This window comes from Rattus norvegicus, chromosome 11, assembly GCF_036323735.1.
Source record: "Rattus norvegicus strain BN/NHsdMcwi chromosome 11, GRCr8, whole genome shotgun sequence".
NCBI classification, from domain to species: domain Eukaryota; kingdom Metazoa; phylum Chordata; class Mammalia; order Rodentia; family Muridae; genus Rattus; species Rattus norvegicus.
In genome coordinates this window covers 81224596-81246356 of record NC_086029.1, presented here as the reverse complement: position 1 = coordinate 81246356, position 21761 = coordinate 81224596, and the positions used below count along the sequence as shown (strand labels likewise).

At 45.0% G+C, this 21761-nt stretch overlaps 3 protein-coding genes across 21 annotated transcripts in view; 2 read left to right on the top strand and 1 right to left on the bottom strand.

The window, feature by feature from the left end:
• The window catches only part of Iqcg (IQ motif containing G), a 41046-nt gene extending 29893 nt beyond the window's left edge, over positions 1 to 11153 (bottom strand). Inside the window, exons 1-4 of one of the 4 annotated variants that reach the window (XM_006248455.5) lie at positions 11019 to 11153; positions 8941 to 9011; positions 6660 to 6918; positions 1013 to 1194 (exon numbers count right to left, since the gene is read on the bottom strand). In XM_006248455.5, the coding sequence (XP_006248517.1) occupies positions 1013 to 1194; positions 6660 to 6918; positions 8941 to 8948 (449 nt within the window). In that variant the 5' untranslated portion in view covers positions 8949 to 9011; positions 11019 to 11153. 4 annotated transcript variants of the gene reach the window in all.
• A 109-nt stretch (positions 11154 to 11262) lies between these two features.
• Positions 11263 to 15243, top strand: Rpl35a (ribosomal protein L35A). Of its 15 annotated transcripts, XM_063270732.1 has the most exons (6): positions 11263 to 11364; positions 11973 to 12017; positions 12210 to 12362; positions 13140 to 13196; positions 13656 to 13800; positions 15167 to 15243. In XM_063270732.1, the coding sequence occupies exons 2-6, from the start codon at positions 12007 to 12009 to the stop codon at positions 15188 to 15190; spliced, it is 390 nt and encodes a 129-aa protein (XP_063126802.1). In that variant the 5' UTR covers positions 11263 to 11364; positions 11973 to 12006; the 3' UTR covers positions 15191 to 15243. The 15 variants fall into 15 exon arrangements, with proteins under 15 accessions (XP_063126802.1, XP_063126793.1, XP_063126798.1 ...); XM_063270723.1 differs by having other exon boundaries at positions 13656 to 15243; XM_002727895.7 differs by lacking the exon at positions 13140 to 13196 and having other exon boundaries at positions 11308 to 11410.
• A 141-nt stretch (positions 15244 to 15384) lies between these two features.
• Positions 15385 to 21761, top strand: part of Lmln (leishmanolysin like peptidase) — a 69643-nt gene continuing 63266 nt past the window's right edge. The window contains exon 1 of one of the 2 annotated variants that reach the window (XM_039088544.2): positions 15385 to 17399. In XM_039088544.2, the coding sequence (XP_038944472.1) occupies positions 17109 to 17399 (291 nt within the window). In that variant the 5' untranslated portion in view covers positions 15385 to 17108. The remainder of the gene's footprint in view (positions 17400 to 21761) is intronic. The other variant, NM_001415730.1, reaches the window with a different exon arrangement.

Genomic DNA, 21761 nt, shown 5'->3' with positions numbered 1-21761 from the left:
TGAGATTTTATTTTAGAAAAAAAGAGAAAGAAGAAAGAAAATATACAACCATTTGTCAGTTCCACCCAAAATTATCATCTCATTTAAGAAATGATTACTTTGGGCTGGAGAGATGGCTCAGTGGTTAAGAGCACCCGACTGCTCTTCCAGAGGTCCTGAGTTCAATTCCCAGCAACCACATGGTGGCTCACAACCATCTGTAATGAGATCTGATGCCCTCTTCTGGAGTATCTGAAGACAGCTACAGTGTACTTATATATAATAAATGAATAAATAAATAAATAAATAAATCTTAAAAAATGTTTTAAAAAAAAGAAATTACTTTTGCATTTAAGAAATACACCATAATTTAATATTTTTTAGTTAGTTTTTTCCTTTCCCTTCCTTTCTTTTTTCTTTTTTTAAATTAAGAAAACCAGGAACTAGCTGGGCACACACCTTTAATTCCAGCACTTAGGAGGCAGAGGCAGGAGGATCTCTGTGCATTCCTGGACTAGAGGGCGAGTGCCAGGGCAGCCAGGAGAAATCTGTCTTCAGACAGAGAAACCCGTCTCAAAAAAAGAAAAGGAAAGAAGGGAGGGGGCGAGTTTCCAGTACCACAAAAAAGAAAACAGAGAAAGGTAAGTATATTGTTGAAGTTACAAAGGTAAAATAGGACGACATGGTGCAGACCTGTGAGCCCAGCTCTCGGGAATTTGAGGCCAGCCTGGTCTACACAGTGAGTTCCAGATCACCTGAGACTAGAGACTGAGAAAGAATGAGAAGGAAAGAAGGGAGGGAGAGGAAAGAGAGGAAAGAGGGAGGAGAAGGAAGAGGAGGAAAGGCAGAAACAAAGGCTCATTAACACGATGTAGCCACCATGTTTTAGACTGTGCCACTCTGCCTCTAAGGGACCTTCAGGTGACCCTATTACCGTAGTCACTCAACACAATACTGAACCACAGAGCTGGTGGCCCCTTCACACCTTCCTCACCTCACAGTTCACTCCCTTCCCAGGTCTGCTCTCCCTTACCTGTCATTCTGGATTTTCCTCATTGTCTCCAGAGTCATCGTGGTCTGCTTTGTTGCTTTTTTAAAGAAAAAGTCCTGCCCTCTTTGTTTGCTGTCTGACACCACGGGTTTGTCTTTAGCTATCAAAGAAGCAGATATTTTTGGTGTGCTTGGAACCATAGGTGCTCCTTCATGGCTGGTTTTCTAAAAATAAATGTCAAAGATGCTGTTTCAGGGGTTGAAGAGCTGGCCCAGCGCTTAAGAGCGCTCGTTCCTGCCGAGAGCTTCAGTTCTACACCCAGCAACCATGTGGTGGCTCACAACCACCTGTAACTCCAGTTCTAGAGGATCCAACACCCTCCTTGGACTTCTGTGGGCACCATGTATGTGCACGTGATGCACAGACATACGTGTAGGCAATACATTTGCACACATACAAAAATCTAAAACAACAAGAAAACCGTTTTACAGTGAGGAGACAACACTAAGAGGACCGCCTGTTTTAACGCTTTTCTCCAGCTACACTCCATACTCCAAACCACCAAACCACCTCGCCTGCTCTTTCTCGGCTTCCTGTCTTTATGCATTCTCTCTACCATTCCCTAACTTGCCACCTGGTAGACCATAAGATAAAGATCTAAGGTAAAACCTGGGACTGAGGGTGTAGGCCAACGGTAGAATGCATCCATAGTATGTGGAAGACCCTAGAGGCAAGCCCCAGGCTCCCAAGTAAAAGCCATGAGAAAGACTGGGAGACTTTCAGTTCTAACGCATGGGAGGGGGAGGGGCGTTGGGTGTTCAGGGTCATCCTTGGCAACGTTATTAAATTTCAGGCCAGCCTAGGCTAAGTGAGACCCTGCTCGAAACTACTACAAATTCAATAATAAACAATAAAAACAAATAAGCAGAGCCCCGTAGTTATTTATAAAATGTCTTTGCTGTAAGCATTTACCACATTGTAAGTATAAAATATCAATATGAGGTCATGTGTTCCTTGAGAAATGACTGTGTGGGAGAGACATCGGTTCAAGCTCTTTCTTTTTCTCTTTTTTCTTTTTTGTAGGGTTTTTTTTTTTTTTTAATTTGGAGACAGAGTGTCTCTGTAGCCCTGGCTGTCCTGGAACTCATTTTGTAGGTGAGGCTAGCCTCGAAATCAGAGATCTGCCTCTGCCTCCCAAGTGCAGGTTTTAAATGTGTGTGCCATCACCACCTGGCTTCCCTTTAAATTCGCCATTTTCTTTTCTTTGACCCTGCTTTCTATTTTTCACTGTTTTCTTTCTAGACTAGGAATGGGGCCTTGTGTATGGGTTTCTCAGACTTTGGGCTAAACCCTCACTTCTTCATTTTCTTTCATCCCAAATTCTCTCTGGAATAAAGACGGGTATTATTCATATACGGTCATCTTTATAGCATCATTGCATAGTGTAATGCCTGGGATACATCAGAAACTCAAAAATGATCATCAAACACGATTCTAAAATACACAGAGAGCATGGTGGCGTGTGCCCATGGTATCAGGTCTTCGGGTGACGAGAGAATGGGAGTTTGATGCTAGCATGGGTAACACAATGATGCTAGCCTGGGCAGCATAGTGAGACAGACTAAACAACAAACCAACTTAAAAACTATACAGGATAAAAGGAGGGGTTGTACTAAAAAGTGAAGGGCAGTGTCAGATTTATGATGTGATTAGATGTCTTGAGGAACATATAGCAAAAGCCAAAATATTTTTCAGACCTAAATTCAAGTACCAAGAAACTATAAGATAGCATGTGTCTTCCAACTGATGATTCTTATTTAACCTGTTGCTAAATGGTTTGGCTATTGATGGTGATTATATGTTTGGACGGTAAAGCCAGCTTCTATATCCGAACCCTGGCCCTATTTCTTACTAACCACGAGTAGCCTGTGATCCCAATCTTGGTGAGGCAGAGACAGGAAGATCCTGGGAGCTTGGCTGGCTAGCCAAATGAGTGAGCTCCAGTTTCAGCGAAAGACCTTGTCTCACAGAAAGAGACCTTTTGTTTCCACGATTGGCTGCGTATACATGCACGATCAAGCATAGACAGACAGACACACAGACACACAGGCAGAAGTACAAGCATGCGCATACATCTTTCTAGAGCTAGAAAGGAGATTTTGCAGCTCATCTGTACTGCTCTTGCAGAGGACCTGACTAATTCCTAGCATCCAAGCCATGTGGCATCTGCACTCACAATGGACACACCTCACACACAACTAAAAATAATAAATCTTTAAGAAGTAAAATCTATAAGGGGTAATGTACTGGCTAGTTTTGTGTGTCAACTTGACACAAACTGGAGTTAACACAGAAAAGGAGACTCAGTTGTGGAAATGCCTTCATGAGACCCAGCTGTAAGGCATTTTCTCAACTAGTGATCAAGGAGGGAGGACCCAGCCCATTGTGGGTGGTGCTGTCCCTGGGCTGGTAGCCTTGTGTTCTATAAGAGAGCAAGCTGAGCAAGCTGGGGAAGCAAGACAATAAGTAACATCCCTCCATGGCCTCTGCATCAGCTCCTGCTTCCTGACCTGCTTGAGTTCCAGTCCTGACTTCCTTTGGTGATGAACAGCAGTGTGGAAGTGTAAGCTGAATAAACCCTTTCCTCCCCAACTTGCTTCTTGGTCATGATGTTTGTGCAGGAATAGAAACCATGACTAAAGGGGTTGGGGATTTAGCTCAGTGGTAGAGCGCTTGCCTAGGAAGCGCAAGGCCCTGGGTTCGGTCCCCAGCTCCGAAAAAAAGAACCAAAAAAAAAAAAAAAAGAAAAGAAACCATGACTAAGACAGGTAATTAGAGGGAAACTTAGTTTTCTTCTCTTAGTATGAACTTCTTTGTCAGACATGGGAAGCAATTTACTCTGCCTAACAGATTTTGTCATAGGATCAGAAATAGTATACTCTCCACAAATTATATTTTATTTGTTGTGTTTTCATTTTCTTTTGTTTTGTTTTTTCAAGACATATTTTTCTCTGTGTAGCCCTGGCTGTCCTATAACTTATTTTGTAGAGCAGACTGACCTCAAACTCAGAGCTCTGCCTGTCTCCTGAGTGCTGGGATTAAAGGTGTGTCAACACTTCCCAGAAATGTGTGTGTGTGTGTGTGTGTGTGTGTGTGTGTGTGTGTGTACTCAGGTTCAGTTCCCAGCACCCACATTTGCTTCTTTTTTTTTTTTTTTCTTTTTTCCGGAGCTGGGGACCGAATCCAGGGCCTTGCGCTTGCTAAGCAAGTGCTCTACCACTGAGCTAAATACCCAACCCCCCCACATTTGCTTCTTATAACCCTCTGTAACTCCAGTTCCAAAGGGTCAGTAACTCACTTCTTTCTGGCTTCTGTGGGTACCAGGCATGTATGTAGTAATATGCACATATATTTAGGCAAAATATCCACGTTTTTCAAAAAAAACAAAATATTTCAAAAATGTCATTTACTCTTTGTTTGGAATGGGAATGTGTGCAGAGTGGGTATGAAATTCAGAAGAAGACCTAGGGAAATCAGCTCTTCTCCAACTGTGGGTCCCAGGAGTCAGACTCCAGTCATTAAGCTTGGCATGAACTATGAGCTTGGCATGAACTATGAGCTTGGCATGGCTACAGACTGCCAGCTTAAACTCACTGAACCATCTCACTAGCCTGGCCTGGAACTTTCTATGTAGAGCAGGCTGTCCTCAAAGTCCCTGAATCTTGTCTCTGTATCCCCAGTGTGAATATTACAGACATGAGCTCAAAGATGCCCAGAAGTCATCATTGAAAACATAATTATTGACATGGTAAGGTTTCCAAATATTTACAAAAGCAAGCTACAACATATTCAACAACAAAAACAGTTATTTTTCATTAAAGCTGTAGTGGGATGATGTGATGTATTCAAAGACTACATTTTGTACCCCAAGGTCTTGCCCCAAGATGAGCAGATCCTCACTTACAACAACTTTTGTTGTGTAGACCTTGCCCCCCAATTTATCCATGATTGGCTAATAAGGATGCCTATAGTCTGTCGCTAGGCAATAGAGAGGCAGAGGTAGGTGGGGCTTCAGTTCCCAGGCCTGATGTCTGAGGTAGGGACCATGAACGGAAGCAGAGGGAGGAGGAGCAATAAGAGGTTGACATAGGGTAGGTGGATTGTGGGTGCAAGGCCATGAACAGCAGCTTGTGGGAGTAAGAGTAGCCAAATGTAACCTGGCAAGTTCTATCTGAGGGTTATTGACAGGGAAGTAGACAAAATGGCTTAGAGGGTTGATATCTGGCCAGCTCTACTGCTTTAAGGCTTATTATAAATATAAAGGTGAGAAGGCTAGGCTGATTCCAAGATAGGCTTCAAATTGGCAGTAGACTAGGTCTAAATCTCTGTTTCCAAGAACTGGGCAATTCCAGGCAAGTCCAGGCTTGAGGCAAGGACAATGGGTCAGCAGCAGTTTCTAGACCTCCCCAGGGAGTTTCCAGCCCCCACACCCTGGGAATGGAATGTCCATTGTCTTAGTCAGGGTTTTACTGCTGTGAACAGACACCATGACCAAGGTAACTCTTATAAGGACAACATTTAATTGGGGCTGGCTTACAGGTTCAGAGGTTCAGTCCATTATCATCAAGGCAGGAGCATGGCAGCATCCAGGCAGGCATGGTGCAGGAGGAGCTGAGAGTTCTACATCTTCATCTGAGGGCTGCTAGAAGACTACTGGCTTCCAGGCAGCTAGGACTAGGGTGTTATAGCCCACGACCACAGTGACACACCTATTCCAATAGGGCCATACCTAATAGTGGCACTCCCTGGCCCAAGCATATACAAACTGTCATATCGGTAGAGATGGACCCAACAGATTAATATAGAGGTTGCCTACCCTGGAATTCCCTAATGTGCTTTTAAATCAGGCCTGAAAGCTGACTTGGTTGTCTCTCTATCTTGGCAATGGGAGACCCCAGCATGCTGGACTTCTGCAGAATAAAACATTCTTTGGGCTTACATACTGTTTGAGACTGGAGTATCATTCTTCGGCAAATTATGGACCCTTACAAACTACAAACATTTTTATGTCTTTTATTTGGGAACTAAATGATCTAAGTTGGGGTAAATATCAGATAAATATCACCGCGACACATGCAGTATTAACAGGGTCCAGATGAGTCTCCTCCCCGTACAAAAAAACTTCAAGTGTGATCTCAGTATATGTGCAGCAGCCCCACAACATCCAGAGGATAAGTCCCGGGGCATCCTGGACACTCAAGCCCCTTCCGTGGAGCTGCTGCAACGCTGGCATACGATTTATGTGAATGCTCCCAGCATTTAAAACAGGCTCTAGATGGCTTATGGTGCTGAACACAATGTACAATTGTTCTACTGAGATGTTTAGGGAAAGACGATAATGGGGAAAATTCTAACAATCTGTGTGCACTGAAGGCTGATTGTGCAGTGTTTGCACAGACCTAGCTTGGAGCCTTCTGGACTAGCGCCAGCATACTGCAGAAGCATACTGAAGTACCCTAAGCTATTTGTCACTGTTCCTGCTTTGGCTACAGACCACAAGCCACTGTGATCTGGCCTTTGATTTGCTGTAAAGCTGCTGATTGCCAAGCTAATTTAATGGCACAGTTAGTACAATAGTGGAGAGATCCAAAGGAAAGAGAACAAGACGGAGAGGGGTGAGTGCACTCACCTGGCTGAGGCTCTGCCTCCTTTCATACTGAACGGGAATGATGTAGCCTAGAATAGAGAGCTGGTCAATAATGTCCTCCATGATTGCAGACACCCTCAGCACATCTAGAAGGGACAGTGTGTCTATGACTTCTGGGGAGGTCTCTTCCTCTTCCTCTTCTAGCTCTTCTTCTGCAGGTTTAGGTGGCTCTCCTGTCACCGCCATAGTGACCTCTGGTTGGAAAACCTCTGAAAGAGATCCCGTGGTTTCCAGCTCTTCCCTAAAGCAGAGAGGAAAGAAAGATTAGATCAGTGGCTAATGTGGAAATATTACTTACCCTCAAAAACACAGGTAGCATGTTGCCAAGGACCAGTCTTGGCTTGGAGAGGGGTTCTGACAGAAGAGGTGTTTGAGAGCAGCGAAACGAACGACTCAAATCGTGGGTTACAAGCTCACGGCCTGTGTTCTGCTCGAGACAGCTTTCCAAGCAGTTCTCTCTTGGTGTTCTTAAAAACTTTCTGGATAACTCATCTCTTGCAGATCAAAACCCCAGCATTTTTTTATTTACATATCAACATCAGTCAGTACCCCAGGTTCCCTTTTGATTATCCCAAGAATCAGCATCCCATGACCCCAGCCTCTTGTTTCTTAGGAGACAGCAAGCACATTTCTTTTTAAACATTGCAAAAGAATTCAGAGATTTGTTAAGTATACTCAATAAATTAGCTGAGTGGGAATCCCTGAAATTACTGTTTCTATCTTGTCTGTGCCTGGACCTCTCTGTCCCAGGCTGACTTTGAACTCAGGAATCTGTCTGCTTTTGCAAGGAAAAAAAAAAAAACCTTAGCTGGGTGGGATCTCCTTTGATCATCACTCCCTAAATCTTTTTATTTCCTTCCTCAGTATCTTTCTAACAAGTTGGCTCACATCGCAGCTGCCTCTGCTCCTTTAGATCTGTAAAGCTCCTTGTACAATTCATATTGCATCCTTACACTTTATTTACATAGTTGAGAAATTATGTATTTTTAAACTTATGTTTTTAGAGCTCTTTCCACAGCCTTAAGGGCCGTCCTGAAGGTCCTAGCATTTACCATTTTGCTAAGACATAGATACACCCTCAACTCCTGGACTCATGCTGCTTCTCATTATCATGGACATTAACAAGGAAGACATTCCTCAAATGAGGAAAATGAAAATATGTACATTATTATAAGAACCAGCCTTACACTCACAGCAGCCATTGAGGCCCATGCCTGCTGGCCCAGTTCCAGGGGCAGGAACCATGTCATTCCACCCCTACCAAGGCTATGCTGGACTCGGGCACCATGTAGATCAACTCCTATGAACTTCATGTTGTCATATAACATAACTTCTATAAAAGACCAAGGCAGCAGGGTTGCATGGGATTCTGCCAAAGACCCTCTAGTAGGACCAACCAAAGGCAATGTACTAGCTGGGAAAGCCATGCTGTTTGGCTATGCTGATGCATTTGAATTTGAGCCACAATTAACTTGATGGTGCTGAAGGTACTGTATTCAGATGTTAATCCCGAGGGCCTCATGAGTACTGAAACAGAACATGCTAGCCAGCCTCTAAGGTGGCCCACACAACTCTTTCTGGTCTTTATATCCTGGTATGGTTTTCCCTACACTGAGTGGGGAAACCTCAAGGATCTGGTGAGAGAGAAAGTGGGATTTCCAGAGCTAGGTGGTAAATAATATGGCCGCTTCTCTCTCACTCAAAAGCCCACTCCCAGGGAAGAGCCTCGTCTATCATGAGGACACTTAGGGTACCCTGGCCAAGTCCAACCTTCTGGTTAACCTTGATTGCATCTAGAACCACCTAGGACATGGCTGTGACGAATTTGTAGACCAGGTTACTTGAGAGGGGAAGACTTACCTGACATAGACTGGATAAAAAAAAGAAACCAAGCTGAGCCCTAGCATTCATCTCTCTCTGCTTCCTGACTGTGACCAGTCCTTTCTGCTTTTGTGGCCACACCTACCCCTCCGAGCGGGAGCCGAGACAATGCCTTTCATGTCTTCCCCAAACTGCTTCTTGTCTGACATTTTGTCCCACAAGTGAGAGAGAACTAACCGGCACAGACCCCAAACCAGAACCGTTTGCTAAGTGCTCCCAAACACCCAACCCGCAGCAACTCCGAAAGAAGAAAATGTTTATATTTTAGCTCATTATGTTTGGGGACAGTTCGTTACATTGTTACAGATAAATAATCCACAGAATTCAACAGAGTGCATGCTGCAACAGTACATGGAGAAACAAACTAGAACTTGGAACATACCCTTCCATTCTTCCACAGTTACTTGTCTTGCCCTCTGAGGTACAGTTATAATTTCACAGGAATGGAGTAACCTATAGTAGAAAAGAAACACTGAGATCAGCTGGAGGGAGTGGTAAATCTTCGTTCCTTTATCCCCATGCTCTTTTAGTAGGAGAAAAAAAAAATCATGGAACCACAAGAGCTATGATTTACCTCCTTAGGACAGCAGGCTCGTGGGATGCGAGCTCCATGTCTGGTCCACCAAAACAGAAATTATACTCAGTGCGGTCTTTTGCCTCTTATGGCAAATTGTCACCCAACACAACTTTAGTACGCGTCCTTGTATTCTGATTTTGACTGCTAGTCACTCAAGAACAGATTTATTTTTGATTATTTAATTTCTTCTATTATTCTCACCTCTATATTGAATTACACGATTCTGCCCTGCTCTGTCAGAGAACGGAATGTATTGTAACTTGACATAGAACAATCGAGATCATGTTTGGAAAAACTGTATTTTTTCTAAATTAAATTTTATGCACATTGATATTTTGCTTGAAGTATGTCTGTGTGGGGGTGAACCGGATTTACAGACAGTTGTGAGCTGCCAAGTGGAAGCTGGGAATTGAACCTGGGCCCTCTGGAAGAGCTGTCAGTGCTCTTAACTGATGAATCATCTCTCCGGCCCCAGAAAAACCTACATTAATCCTGGACATTACTTTCATAAGTTATTATTCTTCAAAGCTGGGCATGGTGGGAAAAATCTGTAGTTACAGTACTTGGAAAGTAGAGTGGAATCATGAATCCGAGGCCATCCCTGGCTCAATATAGGGAGTTTGGGGCCAGCCTAAGCTACATAAGAACTTGTCCTTCCTGTTAATTGTGCGTGCGTGTGTGTGTGTGTGTGTGTGTGTGTGTGGTGTGCATGCATGCCTGCTTGTCCCTCCATGCAATGTGTGCATACAGCATATTTCCTAGAACTGAAGGTACAGGTAATTGTGAGTGTCCAATGCAGATACTGGGAATCAAACTGAAGACCTCTTTAAAAGCCGTATATGCTCTTAAACATCGAGCCATTTCTCTGGTCCCTGTCTTAAAACAAAACAAAACAACAATAGCAACAAGAACAAGTTGCCTGAGTCTGAGGACATCTTCTGACCCCTGAAAGCACACACGTACATGTGGAGTATGCTAGTATGCATAAAGTTTTTTTAAAAGGAAGTTTTGATCCTCCAACATACCACATGTCTTATCTGCTTGTGGAGGGGGTGGGGAGCAGGAGTGAGATTTTTACTCTGTAGCTCAGGATATCCTTGTACACATTATATATCTCATACTGGCCTGAAACAGAGCAATCTTCATACTTCGGCTTTCAAAGTGCAAAGATTACAGACACAAGAGCCAACATGCCCACCTTGCCCATCCCCCACTCCCCATCTCCCCGAGGAATAGGCTGCAAGAGGGCATTTATTTACTGCTGTGCCCTCCAAGTCTACACCATTCTTGGTAGTGGTAGTCATTCAGTAAATTACTCTCTGAATAAATGAATGGATCCATCAGTCTCCCTTAATTAATACACAAGTTAGGAAATGTAAATCTAAGTCTATTAAATTCATCTTCATCGGCCAAATCAGGCAAAGGATAGAGGAACGAATACATCCATCTCTCATTTCCGCACACCCTCTCCCTTTTTTCAGATGGGATCTTATGTCGCTCAGGCTGATTGGCACTCCGTATGTAGCAGATGGTTTCTGAAGTTCTGTTCTCCTGCTTGCACAACCTGATTACTGGCAAGCACCGAGACCCCCGATTTGCCTCACAGGTGCTTGTTCCTGTTAAGATGGGGCCTTGCTATGTAACTCAGCCTAGCCTCGAATTTGTGATGTGATCCTCCTACCTCAGTCTCAGGAATGAACGCTGAGGTTAACGGGCAAGGGCCACCTGCCCTGTTTGTTAATTGAAAGATGAGAGATGAGAGAAAAGAAAAGAACAGGAAGGTAGCGTTCCTCCTGCCTTCATGCTCCAGGTTTTGCTCTCTTCAATAGTAGGATCCCAGGCTCCATTCTAGCAAGAGGAGAAAACACTCAACTTTTCCTCACCTCTCTACCAGCCGGGTTGGAGGCGGGAACCAAACTAATGGGTAGCTATGGCAACGTGACGCGCAGGCTTTTTTTTTTTTGTAGGACCCTTGATTTCTTCTTAGTCGACTACAATTTTGCCTTTCTTTGTTCCTAAATAATACGTGTTGCCGCTTACACAGACGAAGAGGCGTGACAAAAAAAGTAAAGTCTTTGAGCGCGGCTTGGCTGAATCGAGTCTCTCTCTGACTTTTGCTTTCTGGCGGAGCACAAGCGGCCTAAGCGTGGAGAGGGGCGGAGCATGCATCCCACAAGGCCGCGCGGCGGGTCTTGCCTTCCTCTTTCCGCCATCTTGGCGTCTTTGGAGGTGAGGGGGAGTTTCTGCTGCTGAACTTTGAGGGCAGATTTCTAGGGTGGGTCTAGTTCCATCCCTCCCCGAGGCAACCCCGCATCTGGGAGAATCTGACCGCCTGAGATTTCTGGGGGTTCCAGGAACATGGAGGGCGGGATGGAGGAGATGACGGACTGATGGTGTTGAGGCCCCGACCGGAGGAGAAATCGCTGGTCTCGGTTGATCTCCGGCTCCGGAGGAGTGAATGGGTGCTTTTCCCGGTCTTGCTTGCCCAGGAAGCGGTGGTCCCTATGAGCTGGTCTCCCCGCACAGACCTGGACATTGCATGTGTTATTTGTTGTGTTATGTGCTGATTGAGGCATGAGTTTGCCTCCGGGTTCCTTATGGGGTTCTAGAAGTTAAGGCTTTGGTGAGTCGTCCTCCCACCTAGCGCTTGCCCACGTTTCCGTGCAGTTAGTTGCCATTCGTTGTCAGTATTTTGCCAGGCTCTGCTTCTGTAGGTGGCATGGCATAGGTAAGAGTTCCACATGCTTGAGATGCTAACTGAATTCGTCTAACGCGCCGAGAAGTAATGACAGGAAACGTGCTGCATGGCTTTTAATCGAGCTCTCGTTTCTTTGCAGGCCTGCTGGGAACAGGACTTCTAAAAAAACAAGTATGTCTGGAAGGTACGCGATTTCACTATAGGATTTTCCTACTTTTATTTTTTTTATATTAAACGTGAAACCCAAGTTTAATGCGGGAGGGGAACTAGATATCTGTTGTTGAAAGCTGGGGTAGGAGTTAATCAAAACAAATCGTGGTCATTTGCTAAATGAAAAGTTGTGATTGGATAGTCATAATGTCTCTTTATGTCTTAGGCTGTGGTGCAAGGCCATTTTTGCTGGCTACAAGCGAGGCCTCCGGAACCAAAGAGAGCACACGGCTCTTCTTAAAATTGAAGGTGTTTATGCCCGAGATGAAACTGAGTTCTACTTAGGCAAGAGGTGTGCTTATGTGTACAAAGCAAAAAAGTAAGTATGTTTCTATGCCTTTTCTTAGTTGGTTTCTCTCTCTTTTTTTTTTTTTGACTAAAAAGGTAGGGTGTTAGTGAAAATCGATGCTGGCTGTTGAGCCTTCTTAGAGGAACTCTAAGGAAATTAGAGAAGGAATCCTTTGTTGGTATTGAATATGTATGTATCCTTGGCTCTTAGAAAAATTACAAGTGTAGAAAGTCCCGGTGTAGGGGTTGGGGATTTAGCTCAGTGGTAGAGCGCTGGCTAGGCTAGCCAGCGCAAGGCCCTGGGTTCGTTCCCCAGCTCCGAAAAAAAAAAAAAAAAGAAAAGAAAAGAAAGTTCCGGTGTTCAGTCCCCAACATGGTTAAAAAGAAAGATTACAGCTGTTGATACCTTTCTTTTTTTTTTTTTTTTCCTTTTAAAGGGCTTGTATAATGCCTTCCAATGTATCTTGATTCATTTTCATTCCTAAACATGACAATTACTAGAACAGATTTTTGTTACTGTATAGTTTCTGTGAATTCTCACATCTATATGGGATTAGATGATTCTGCCCTGCTCTATCAGAAAACAATTGATTGCTTTATGTAGAACAATTGAGGTTACATTTGAGAAAACTTTTTATAAAAAAATTAAGTTAGGGGCTGGGGATTTAGCTCAGTGGTAGAGCGCTTACCTAGGAAGCGCAAGGCCCTGGGTTCAGTCCCCAGCTCCGAAAAAAAGAACCAAAAAAAAAAATTAAGTTAATTTTTATGTACATTGGTATTTTGGGTTTTTTCTTTGTATATCTGTGAGGGTGCCAGATTCCTTGGAACCAGATATTTTGGTGAGGTGTGGGCTGTGTGTTTTAAGGTGGGTACTACATTGGCTCTCTGGTCCCTCTTCCTACTGGGAATTGAACATAAGGCCATATGCCAATTGGGCCTCATATACATTGTCAGGTCATGAGCATGTTCATGAGTCTTACGAGCGAGCCAGCATTCAGGAGGCAGACCTGAGTAGGGGTCATGTCTCAGTTTCAGGCTAGTTGAGACCTCGGTGGTTTATTTCGTTCCATTATTCTCATCTTTCAAGTCCTCGTTTTGCAGCTGTCATCCCAAGTAGGCTTCATCACTGTCTTTCCGAGTTAACTCTTACGTCTTTAGCAGTCATAGTCTTATGTATATGAACTGTTGAATGAATGTTGTTGCATTCCCCCACCCCCCAATTTCTCAAGGTGTTCTGTGTAGAAAGTAGAGGTGGAAGCCACCAGATCCTAGGAAATGTCAGATTGGTGTTTGACCTCATGCTTCTTATGTCTTTTTAAACCAGCAATACAGTGACTCCTGGAGGCAAACCAAACAAAACCAGAGTGATCTGGGGAAAAGTAACTCGGGCCCATGGAAACAGTGGCATGGTTCGTGCCAAATTCCGAAGCAACCTTCCTGCAAAGGCCATTGGACACAGAATCCGTGTGGTAAGTACTAGTTGCAAAATAAATGGCTCTTTTGATCCTTCCTTCCGTCCTCTAAAAACTTGTGAGTGTACAAGTCCTGAGTATAAAACCATTCCATAATTGGTGACTTACGTGAAAAATACAGAACCCCCTGACCGGGCAGGGTAAAGCAAGTGAGGGAGTGCGGGCAGTGTGCAAATGAATGACACTTAAGTTTCAGTTGTCATTAAAGCATCCTGAGAGCATGAATACTTGGACAGGATTTATGTGTGCCTTTGAGACAGTCTCACTGTGTAGCCCTGGTTGACCTGGAACTTGTTATGTACACAAGGCTGATATTTTAATTTGAGGCAGGTTCTCACAAAGTTGTTAAGGCTGGCCTAGAACTTGAAAGTCCTCCTGCCTTAGCCTTCTAAATCGTTGGGATTTCAGGCCAGTGCTACCAGGCCCATCTTATGCTATACCTGTTGGGGAGTTCTGAGGAATGTTATGTTTTGTTCGTGTCTACCATCTCAGTACTGCCAGAGTAGATAGAGACTTTATCCTGTACTTAGAAAGCATGCTCATGCCAGGTTTCAGGACTCTGGCTCATGTCTTGGACATACTGTGTTGAGATTTTTGTTTGGGTCCATTTATAGTATACTCTAATGGTGGGAATGTTGGATCAGTGCCACCGTACCTGACTTGCATTTTAATTTTAGGGCTGTTATTTTACATTTACGTGTATGTTTGTAAACACACATGGCACAGCAGTCTATGAAGGTCAAAGGGCAGTTTGTAGGGGTCAGCTCATCCACTATAGCATTTGCAGGAAGTCAGGCGTGGTGGCTGGTGCCTGTGTCCACTCAGCCCTTTCACCATCCCTTGAGTTGTGTTTTGGTCTGAGTACTGATTTGGGGCCTGGGGTTGATAGGTCAGTTAGGTGGCCTGACTAGTTAGCATTCAAAATCCTTGGGCTTAGGTACTGGGAGGGGGGCGGAATGGTGAGTTCTTGGGACTGAGGAGGTGGTTCCGTTGGTGAAATGCTTGCTGCACGAGAATAAGATCTATGTTTTTTCCCCAGCAGTCACATAAAAAATTTAGGCACAGTAGTGTCGGTGTCTGTAATCCTAGCCCTGGGGAAACGGGAGAACCTGGTGCTGTGGGACAGTGAGCTCTGGGTTCATTCAGAGAGAAACCTTTCCATCTCAAAATGAAATGATCAGCTGCTGAGAATGTACGTGCTGCACACTGATGAACATGTACAAAACGAGTGTTGAGTCAAGGCCAAATGCTGGGCAAATGCTTCCTGTCAGGATAAAATCACCGGGTGCATTTTAGGATGAGGGATGTGGTAATGGAATATTTATCATTCACCTAATGTTACTATGTTTTTCTTTTTCCCCAGATGCTGTACCCATCCCGGATTTAAACTAATGGAGAGTAAATAAATAAAAGTAGATTTGTGCTCTTGTATTTTTTTCACATCTGTCCTAAATTGAGTTTCTCTGTTAAGGTGGTTGGGGTGTACAGCATCTTTGGAGTGCAAGGAACTTCTATGTAATAATATTAGACAAAATGTTTTGCTGGGTGAGGTGGCCTATACCTTCAGTGCCAATACTCAGGCCTGCCAGGACTGTAGTGAGAGCCTGTCTCAGACCAAGTTTTATGTTCCTTAATGCTGGGGCATAACAGGGCTAGATGAATAGCCTATAGGAGAGATTTCCGTTCTAGATTTTTAGTGAAAGAAGCATTAAATTGTTTTAGGCCTGGGGTAGAACTCACTGAACCACTTAGCTATTGTGCCCTGGTTTGGGGTGCTGTGGGTGTGAGGTGAGGCACCATATGGTACATACATGCTCTCCATACAAATCCAGAAGCTCAGGGAGGGAGTTGGGAAGAGTTTGAATGGTGCTTGTCTTGGTGTTTGTTGCCTTTTAGATAAACGGGTGGTGGTGGTGGTGGTGATCTGGGATTGGTCAGGTGAAGTAATGTATCCTGAAAAGGTCCGACTGGTACTTTTTTTTCCTAACATGGAAAACTGCCCTTGAAAATGGCTTTGATTTTAATACATAGTGTCAGAGTTGATAATAGCCTATTTACAAAAGTATTCAGGGCTCTCAAACACTTGTTAAATTTCAGGATATCCTGGAAATCAGGCATATTTAGATTGCTTAGCAAGTCCTTTTATTAACCAGTTTATACTGGAGTGTGCTACAGAGCCTGAGCTATTAATGGTGCTGGGACTATATTGGGGGAAAGACCCTTATCAGAGGGTACAAGGCAGTTCCCAGAAAGATTGGTTAATTCAAAGTGAAGTTGACATTTCTGCAAGTTCTTGTAGAAGTGTGTGCTCATTTCTCTGCTCAGTTGAGAGTGGTCTCTAAAACAAAGGAGTATAATAAGCAACTTTTGCGGCCTAGGCTAGATCACTAGATCCCTAGTGTACTTGACATTGGCATCTTTTTAGTGGTGTCAGTCTTGAATTTATTCCAATGTAAATGGTTTTCCCCAAAAGCCAAAGCAACTTGTGTCAGTTGCGATGTGGTCGGCAGAGAGAGGGTCTGAAAAGTACAGAGTGGAAGAGCTGTGAACAGACTTAATGAGGCAAGGCGCGAAAGGGAGCATCACAAGGGGTCTTAAGTATTCCGCTGAGAATGTCCCATTATAGTTACCAAAATTAACAGGTTTAAAAACAGGATTTATCTTGACAAACCACTATAAACTGAAATCAGGTGGGGTTTGCAGTTTTAATTTTGAGAACTGAAATAGAGTGGACTTAAGTGCTGCTCTAAACTTAGTTTCTAAAGTTTCCTCTTAAAAGCAGTTATGAATGTTAGAGAAATGGGGGGGTGGAGGCTTTGGTGGCTGAACAGGTATTTTTATAAAGTTGAGCCAATGTTGGGAAGAATTAGGTATTTGCATTTGAACGTCTTTTAAGGGGTAAGGAATGACTTACACATGTCTGGGAAGTGAGCTTTGGGCTATCCAACTTTTTCGGGGTTAGTGGGTAGACAAGCTGTCATGAGTACCATACATAACCCTAGCTGGTTGTATAAGTAGCTTTGGTAGTTAATCGATGGTGCTGGAGTGGACTGAAAGGGATCTGGTTTACTGGACTACTGTAAACCTTGGGCCGAGTGCCTGGCAGCTGGCCCTTACGCTGCCACTGAATGAAGTGGGACCAGCCGCTTCTGAGTACACCACCCCCTACGCCCACTCTTCGCTAATCCCCGCTAGCCCAGAGTTCCCACAGTTCAGTTCACGTGGGCCGCCCGGCGGCGCTCATTGGCCAGCTCTGCGCGTCGTCGCGGTCGCCGCTGCCCTCGTCCTCCGCCGGACCCGGCGTGATGCCGGCCAATGGCGAGGCGGCTGAGGGCCCGCCACCTGTCCGCGGCAAGGGCGGGCGGCAGCGGGGAGGCGTCGCACTCCATGGTAACGACGCCGGCCCGAAGATGGCGGCCGCTGGGTCTGGAGTAGCGGGCGGCCCGGGACCAGGGCCGCGAGGCCGCTGGGGCGGCTGCCTGTGGGTGCGAGGCGTCCTGCTCGTGCTGGGCGGGCTCCCGGCCGGCGCCGCGGCTGCTCCAGTCTCCCTGGGCACTTCGCCTCCGTGTCGGCATCACGTCCTTTCGGACACTGAGGTAGGGCGAAGCGGGGCGCGACCGGGCCCGGCGAGGGAGTGGCTGGAGTAACGTAGAGGGTGTGGCGTCCCGGGCGGCGACTGCAGGTGCTCTGCAGGAGAAAGCCCTCGCTGGACCGGCCGGACCCGCCATCAGCCGCTGCTGCACGCAGAGCAGCTGAGTTAGGCACTTGTCCCCTCCCATTCCGCTCAGGCAGTAGTCCCACAAACTTGGGCGAGCATCAGAATAACCGAAGCGCTTGTTAAAACAGATTGCCGCCCCGCTCCCCCACTTTCTGACTCAGGAGCTCTGGCATGCATCCCCACAGTTCAGATTCCTAGATACTGACGCTGCTTACTCAAGTACCACACCGAGAACCACTTAACTGAAGACTTGAGAAGCAGTTGATGGGAGAACCAGACAGAACTGTTGGAAGGCTACTGAGAAGACTCAGGAGGCTACTGAGGAGACCAAAGTTCAGGATTTGTTTTCTAGTTATTTATCACTTTGTTGCCTTTATCCCATCCTCTTAGCCCCCGTAAAGTCTACTTCTCCTTCCACCTTGATTCTATTCTCTCCCAGTCTAAATTCTTTTAGTCTCTGTTCAACCCTCAACCTAAGATCTGCCTACCAAAACCACCCCAGTAGAATGTTCTTTGCATTTCCTTAGGAGGCCTTATCTACCCTGTATTTTGGCATTTAACCAGGTTCTATTCTGCAGTACACACAGCTTGCAGAACCTGCCCTGCAGTGTAATTTAGTTGTAAGATTCCTTGAGATGACATTTGTGCTATACTGAGTCCTTCACTCAGAGGTGGCCCTCTAGTTACTAATATTCAGTGAGTAGCCAAGAGACAGTATCAAGGAAGCTTTGCTGGGTGGGTGGTGGTGGAACAGGCCTTTAGTGCCAGCTCTCGAATCTCTTGAACTCCAGGTCTGCCTGGTCGACAGAGCGAGTTCCAGGACAGCCAGGGGGCTACACAGAGAAACCCTGACTTGTAAAATTAATTAATTAATTAATTAATTAATTAATTAAAAAATAAAGCCTTATCTAGAAAATCATTTCAGTCAGTTGAGAAATCTCAAGACTGTTTTATGTATGCTGTTTAACTACTTGAGCCAAAATGTCGAATGGTTATGTTGGTATATGGACCAGGTTGGTTGGAGGGTGCTGGTGATCTGAACTGCCTGCCCTGTCTCTCAGACACTTACACACACAGAGCTTCAGCTTTTATCATGACCCTGTGTCTCAGCTGGATCGGTTTTTTTTTTTTTTTTTTTTTTTTATTGAGGAAGGGTCTCTTTCTTTAACACAGGCTAGCCTGGGACTCGCTATGTAGCCCAAGCTGGTTTCTAAGTTGCACTGAATAACATCTCTAAATGCTCTCTGATGGTTTTGTTGTCTCCTCCATACTTCTTCCTTTAAGACTGTAGTCCAGACTAGCCTTGAACTTACTGTGTAGCTCAGACTGGCCTGATGTTCAAGATCCTCCTGCCTCAGTTTCCAGAGTGCTGGGGTTGTAGAAGTGTGACATCACTTCTGGTGCTGCTCATCCTTTATCCTCTCCAGTGAGCCTTTCATTTAGTTGGTGTTCTTCTAACACACACACACACACACACACACACACACACACACACACACACACGCCTCCTCCTCCTCTGGTTCTTTCTGTTATTGCTAGCCTTCCTCGCCATTTTGTTAGAACCCCATTTCCCTGTAAGCCCTGTGAGCACATGACACTTGCATTAAGGGAGATGCTTCGATTCAGGTCCTCAGAGGTAGTTTCTGCTTGCTGCTCTTTCCCTCAGCCCAGATCCCATTCTTCTGCTGGGTCTCAGGACGGTCAAGTTTGCATTAGGTAATGGCCACTGTGAGCCTCCCCATACAGTGTTCGTCACCTTGTGCTCCAGTAAGATCTGAACATTTCCACTCATCAAGCCCGCATGGCTCTGCGTTCTGCCTCCTGCACAGAACCAGAATGGGACAGGTCCTGAGGGAAAAGGAGCCTTACAAGTCAGAGGCACAGTTCCTGTCAAGCTGTGTCTCTTTCTCCTCTAGTGCCTTCAAATAGGATTCTTTACTTTGTTTTCTGAATCAGGGTCTCATGCAGCCTGGGCTGGCCCAAAACTCACTCTGTAGCCTCTGCCTGCCTTTATCTTCCAAGTGTTGGGGTTATAGGGGTGGACTGTCACATTGGGCTTCAAGTAGGATTGGTTTAAAATAGTTCCTCTGAACCTGATGATGTATCCTCTACCATTTCATTTCTAGAAGCCAGCAGTTCCATGTGTATATGTTAGTGCTAAGCTATGTGCTCTGGATTCTGCAGTCTGAGTGTGATCTATTGTGTGTGAAAGTCAGAGGGAGAATAATCTGTTTCTCTTAACTTTTCTCAAATAGCCCCTTTCCATGGCATAGCCTCTCCTTCGTCTGACCCTCTAAACCTGACTTCTGTGCCTTCTGTCCGTGACTTTGATTCACTTTGATAGGAATTACTGGACTCCATAGTCTTCACAACTCAAGGCAATGGAGGTTTCCTACTTGCATCCAAATGCCTGCTACAGTGCCTGGCATACGAGGACATCCAGTAGACGTTTAAATTAATGGGTGCAGTGTGGGGCTGTAGTTCACTGACAGAGCACGTGACCCGAAGCCCTAGGTTAACCACAGCTAAGCACAGCCAAAGCCACAGGGCACGGTCACCTGTTAGGTGAGGGGAGACTGCAGGCAGGCCGTCAGGCCACAGTACACAGTGTAGAAAACTCCGCATCATCCTGCCTTGTTAGATCAGCAGCGTGCAGGGTAGCTATTTTTCTACAAAATAAGCAATCCAATTTTTGTTAAATATTCAGAAATATTAAATGTAAGTAAAATAAGATTGGGGGTTGGGGATTTAGCTCAGTGATAGAGCGCTTGCCTAGCAAGCACAAGGTCCTGGGTTTGGTCCCCAGCTCCAGAAAAAAGAAGAAGAAAAAAGAAAAAAGAAAGAAAAATAAGAATGGGAGCAATTATTCACTGTTAGAGTTATGCGTAGCCTACTATAAATTTAGCTAAAGCTTTTTTTTTTCCCTGTGCTTCATGAGTTGGTCATCCTGAGCCTGGTGGTGGTGCATGATTTTAATCCCAGCAGGCAAATTTCTGTGAGTTTAAGGCCAGCCTGGTCTACAGAGTGAGTTACAGGACAACCAGAGCTACACAGGGAAATCCTATCTCTCTCTTTCAAAAAAAAAAAAATCTTGTAAATGACAACTGGGGAAAAAAGTAAATGAAGTAATCTCCTGTAAGAAGGATTTTCTTGGGGGGTGGGGGATGGCTCAGTGGTTAAGAGCACTGACTGTTCTTCCAGAGGTCCTGAGTTCAAATCCCAGCAACCACATGGTGGCTCACAACCATCTGTAATGCGATCTGATGTCCTCCTCTGGTGTGTCTGAGAACAGCTACAGTGTACCTATATATAATAAATAAATCTTTTTTAAAAAAGAGTAACTTAAGGTCCTATTAGGACTGGAGTAGTAGCTCCTTTGGTAAAGTGCATTTTCTTTAAGTCCTGAGGACCTGACTTAGGTGTCCTTGAACTCAGGTTAAAAAATAAATATAATAAAACCGGGGTGGGGTGGGGGGATGGTAGCTGAACGCCTATCATCCCAGGCCTCAGAGCAGAGGCAGGTGAATCTCTGTGAATTCAAAGCCAGCCTGGTCTACAGAGTAAATTCTAGGACAACCAGGGCTACACAGAGAAACCTTGTCTTGAAAAAACAAAATGAAAAATAAAACTGACTGAATGTGAAGGTCTGTACTTAAATCCTAGCCAGGGAGAAGCAGAGACAGGAGGAGTCCTGGGGTTCACTGGCCAAACAGAGCCTGTTTGGCCACTCCCTAGCCCATGAAAGACCCTGTCTCTAAAAACAAGGTGGGTGGCGTTTGCCTACACACAAACACATACTCACCAATACACACTCACACACCAGACACTTTGCCCAACACACACTCACATGCACACACAAACACACTCTCACACACTAGACACTGTGCCCAACACACACTCACATGCACACACAAACACACTCTCACACACTCTTACACTGTTAGTCTCCTGTCATTTTATCTTTTTGAGACAAAGTCTAACCGTTCACTGTGTAACTCTGGCTGGCCTTGAACTCTCCGGTGCTGGGATTAATGGTGTGAGCTGCTTGATCAGCCTCTCTTGTCAGTTTTTAAAGACCTGGAGTCAGCGAAACTAGAATCCGTATGACAGACTACAAAGACTTCTCAAAGCCCAAGCCTTTTTGGCAGCTGGGTTGCTATAAAATGCTTATTTCTCCGGCGATAACATTTTCTTGGGGAACTTTTGGGGTTCAGGAATGCTAATGTCATATAATAAGGTA

Coding starts and splice junctions, on each gene's coding strand:
- Rpl35a (XM_063270723.1), top strand. Junction 12,363..13,139: donor TATGTGTACAAAGCAAAAAA/GTAAGTATGTTT, acceptor TATATCTGTGAG/GGTGCCAGATTCCTTGGAAC. Junction 13,197..13,655: donor TGTGGGCTGTGTGTTTTAAG/GTGGGTACTACA, acceptor TTTTTAAACCAG/CAATACAGTGACTCCTGGAG.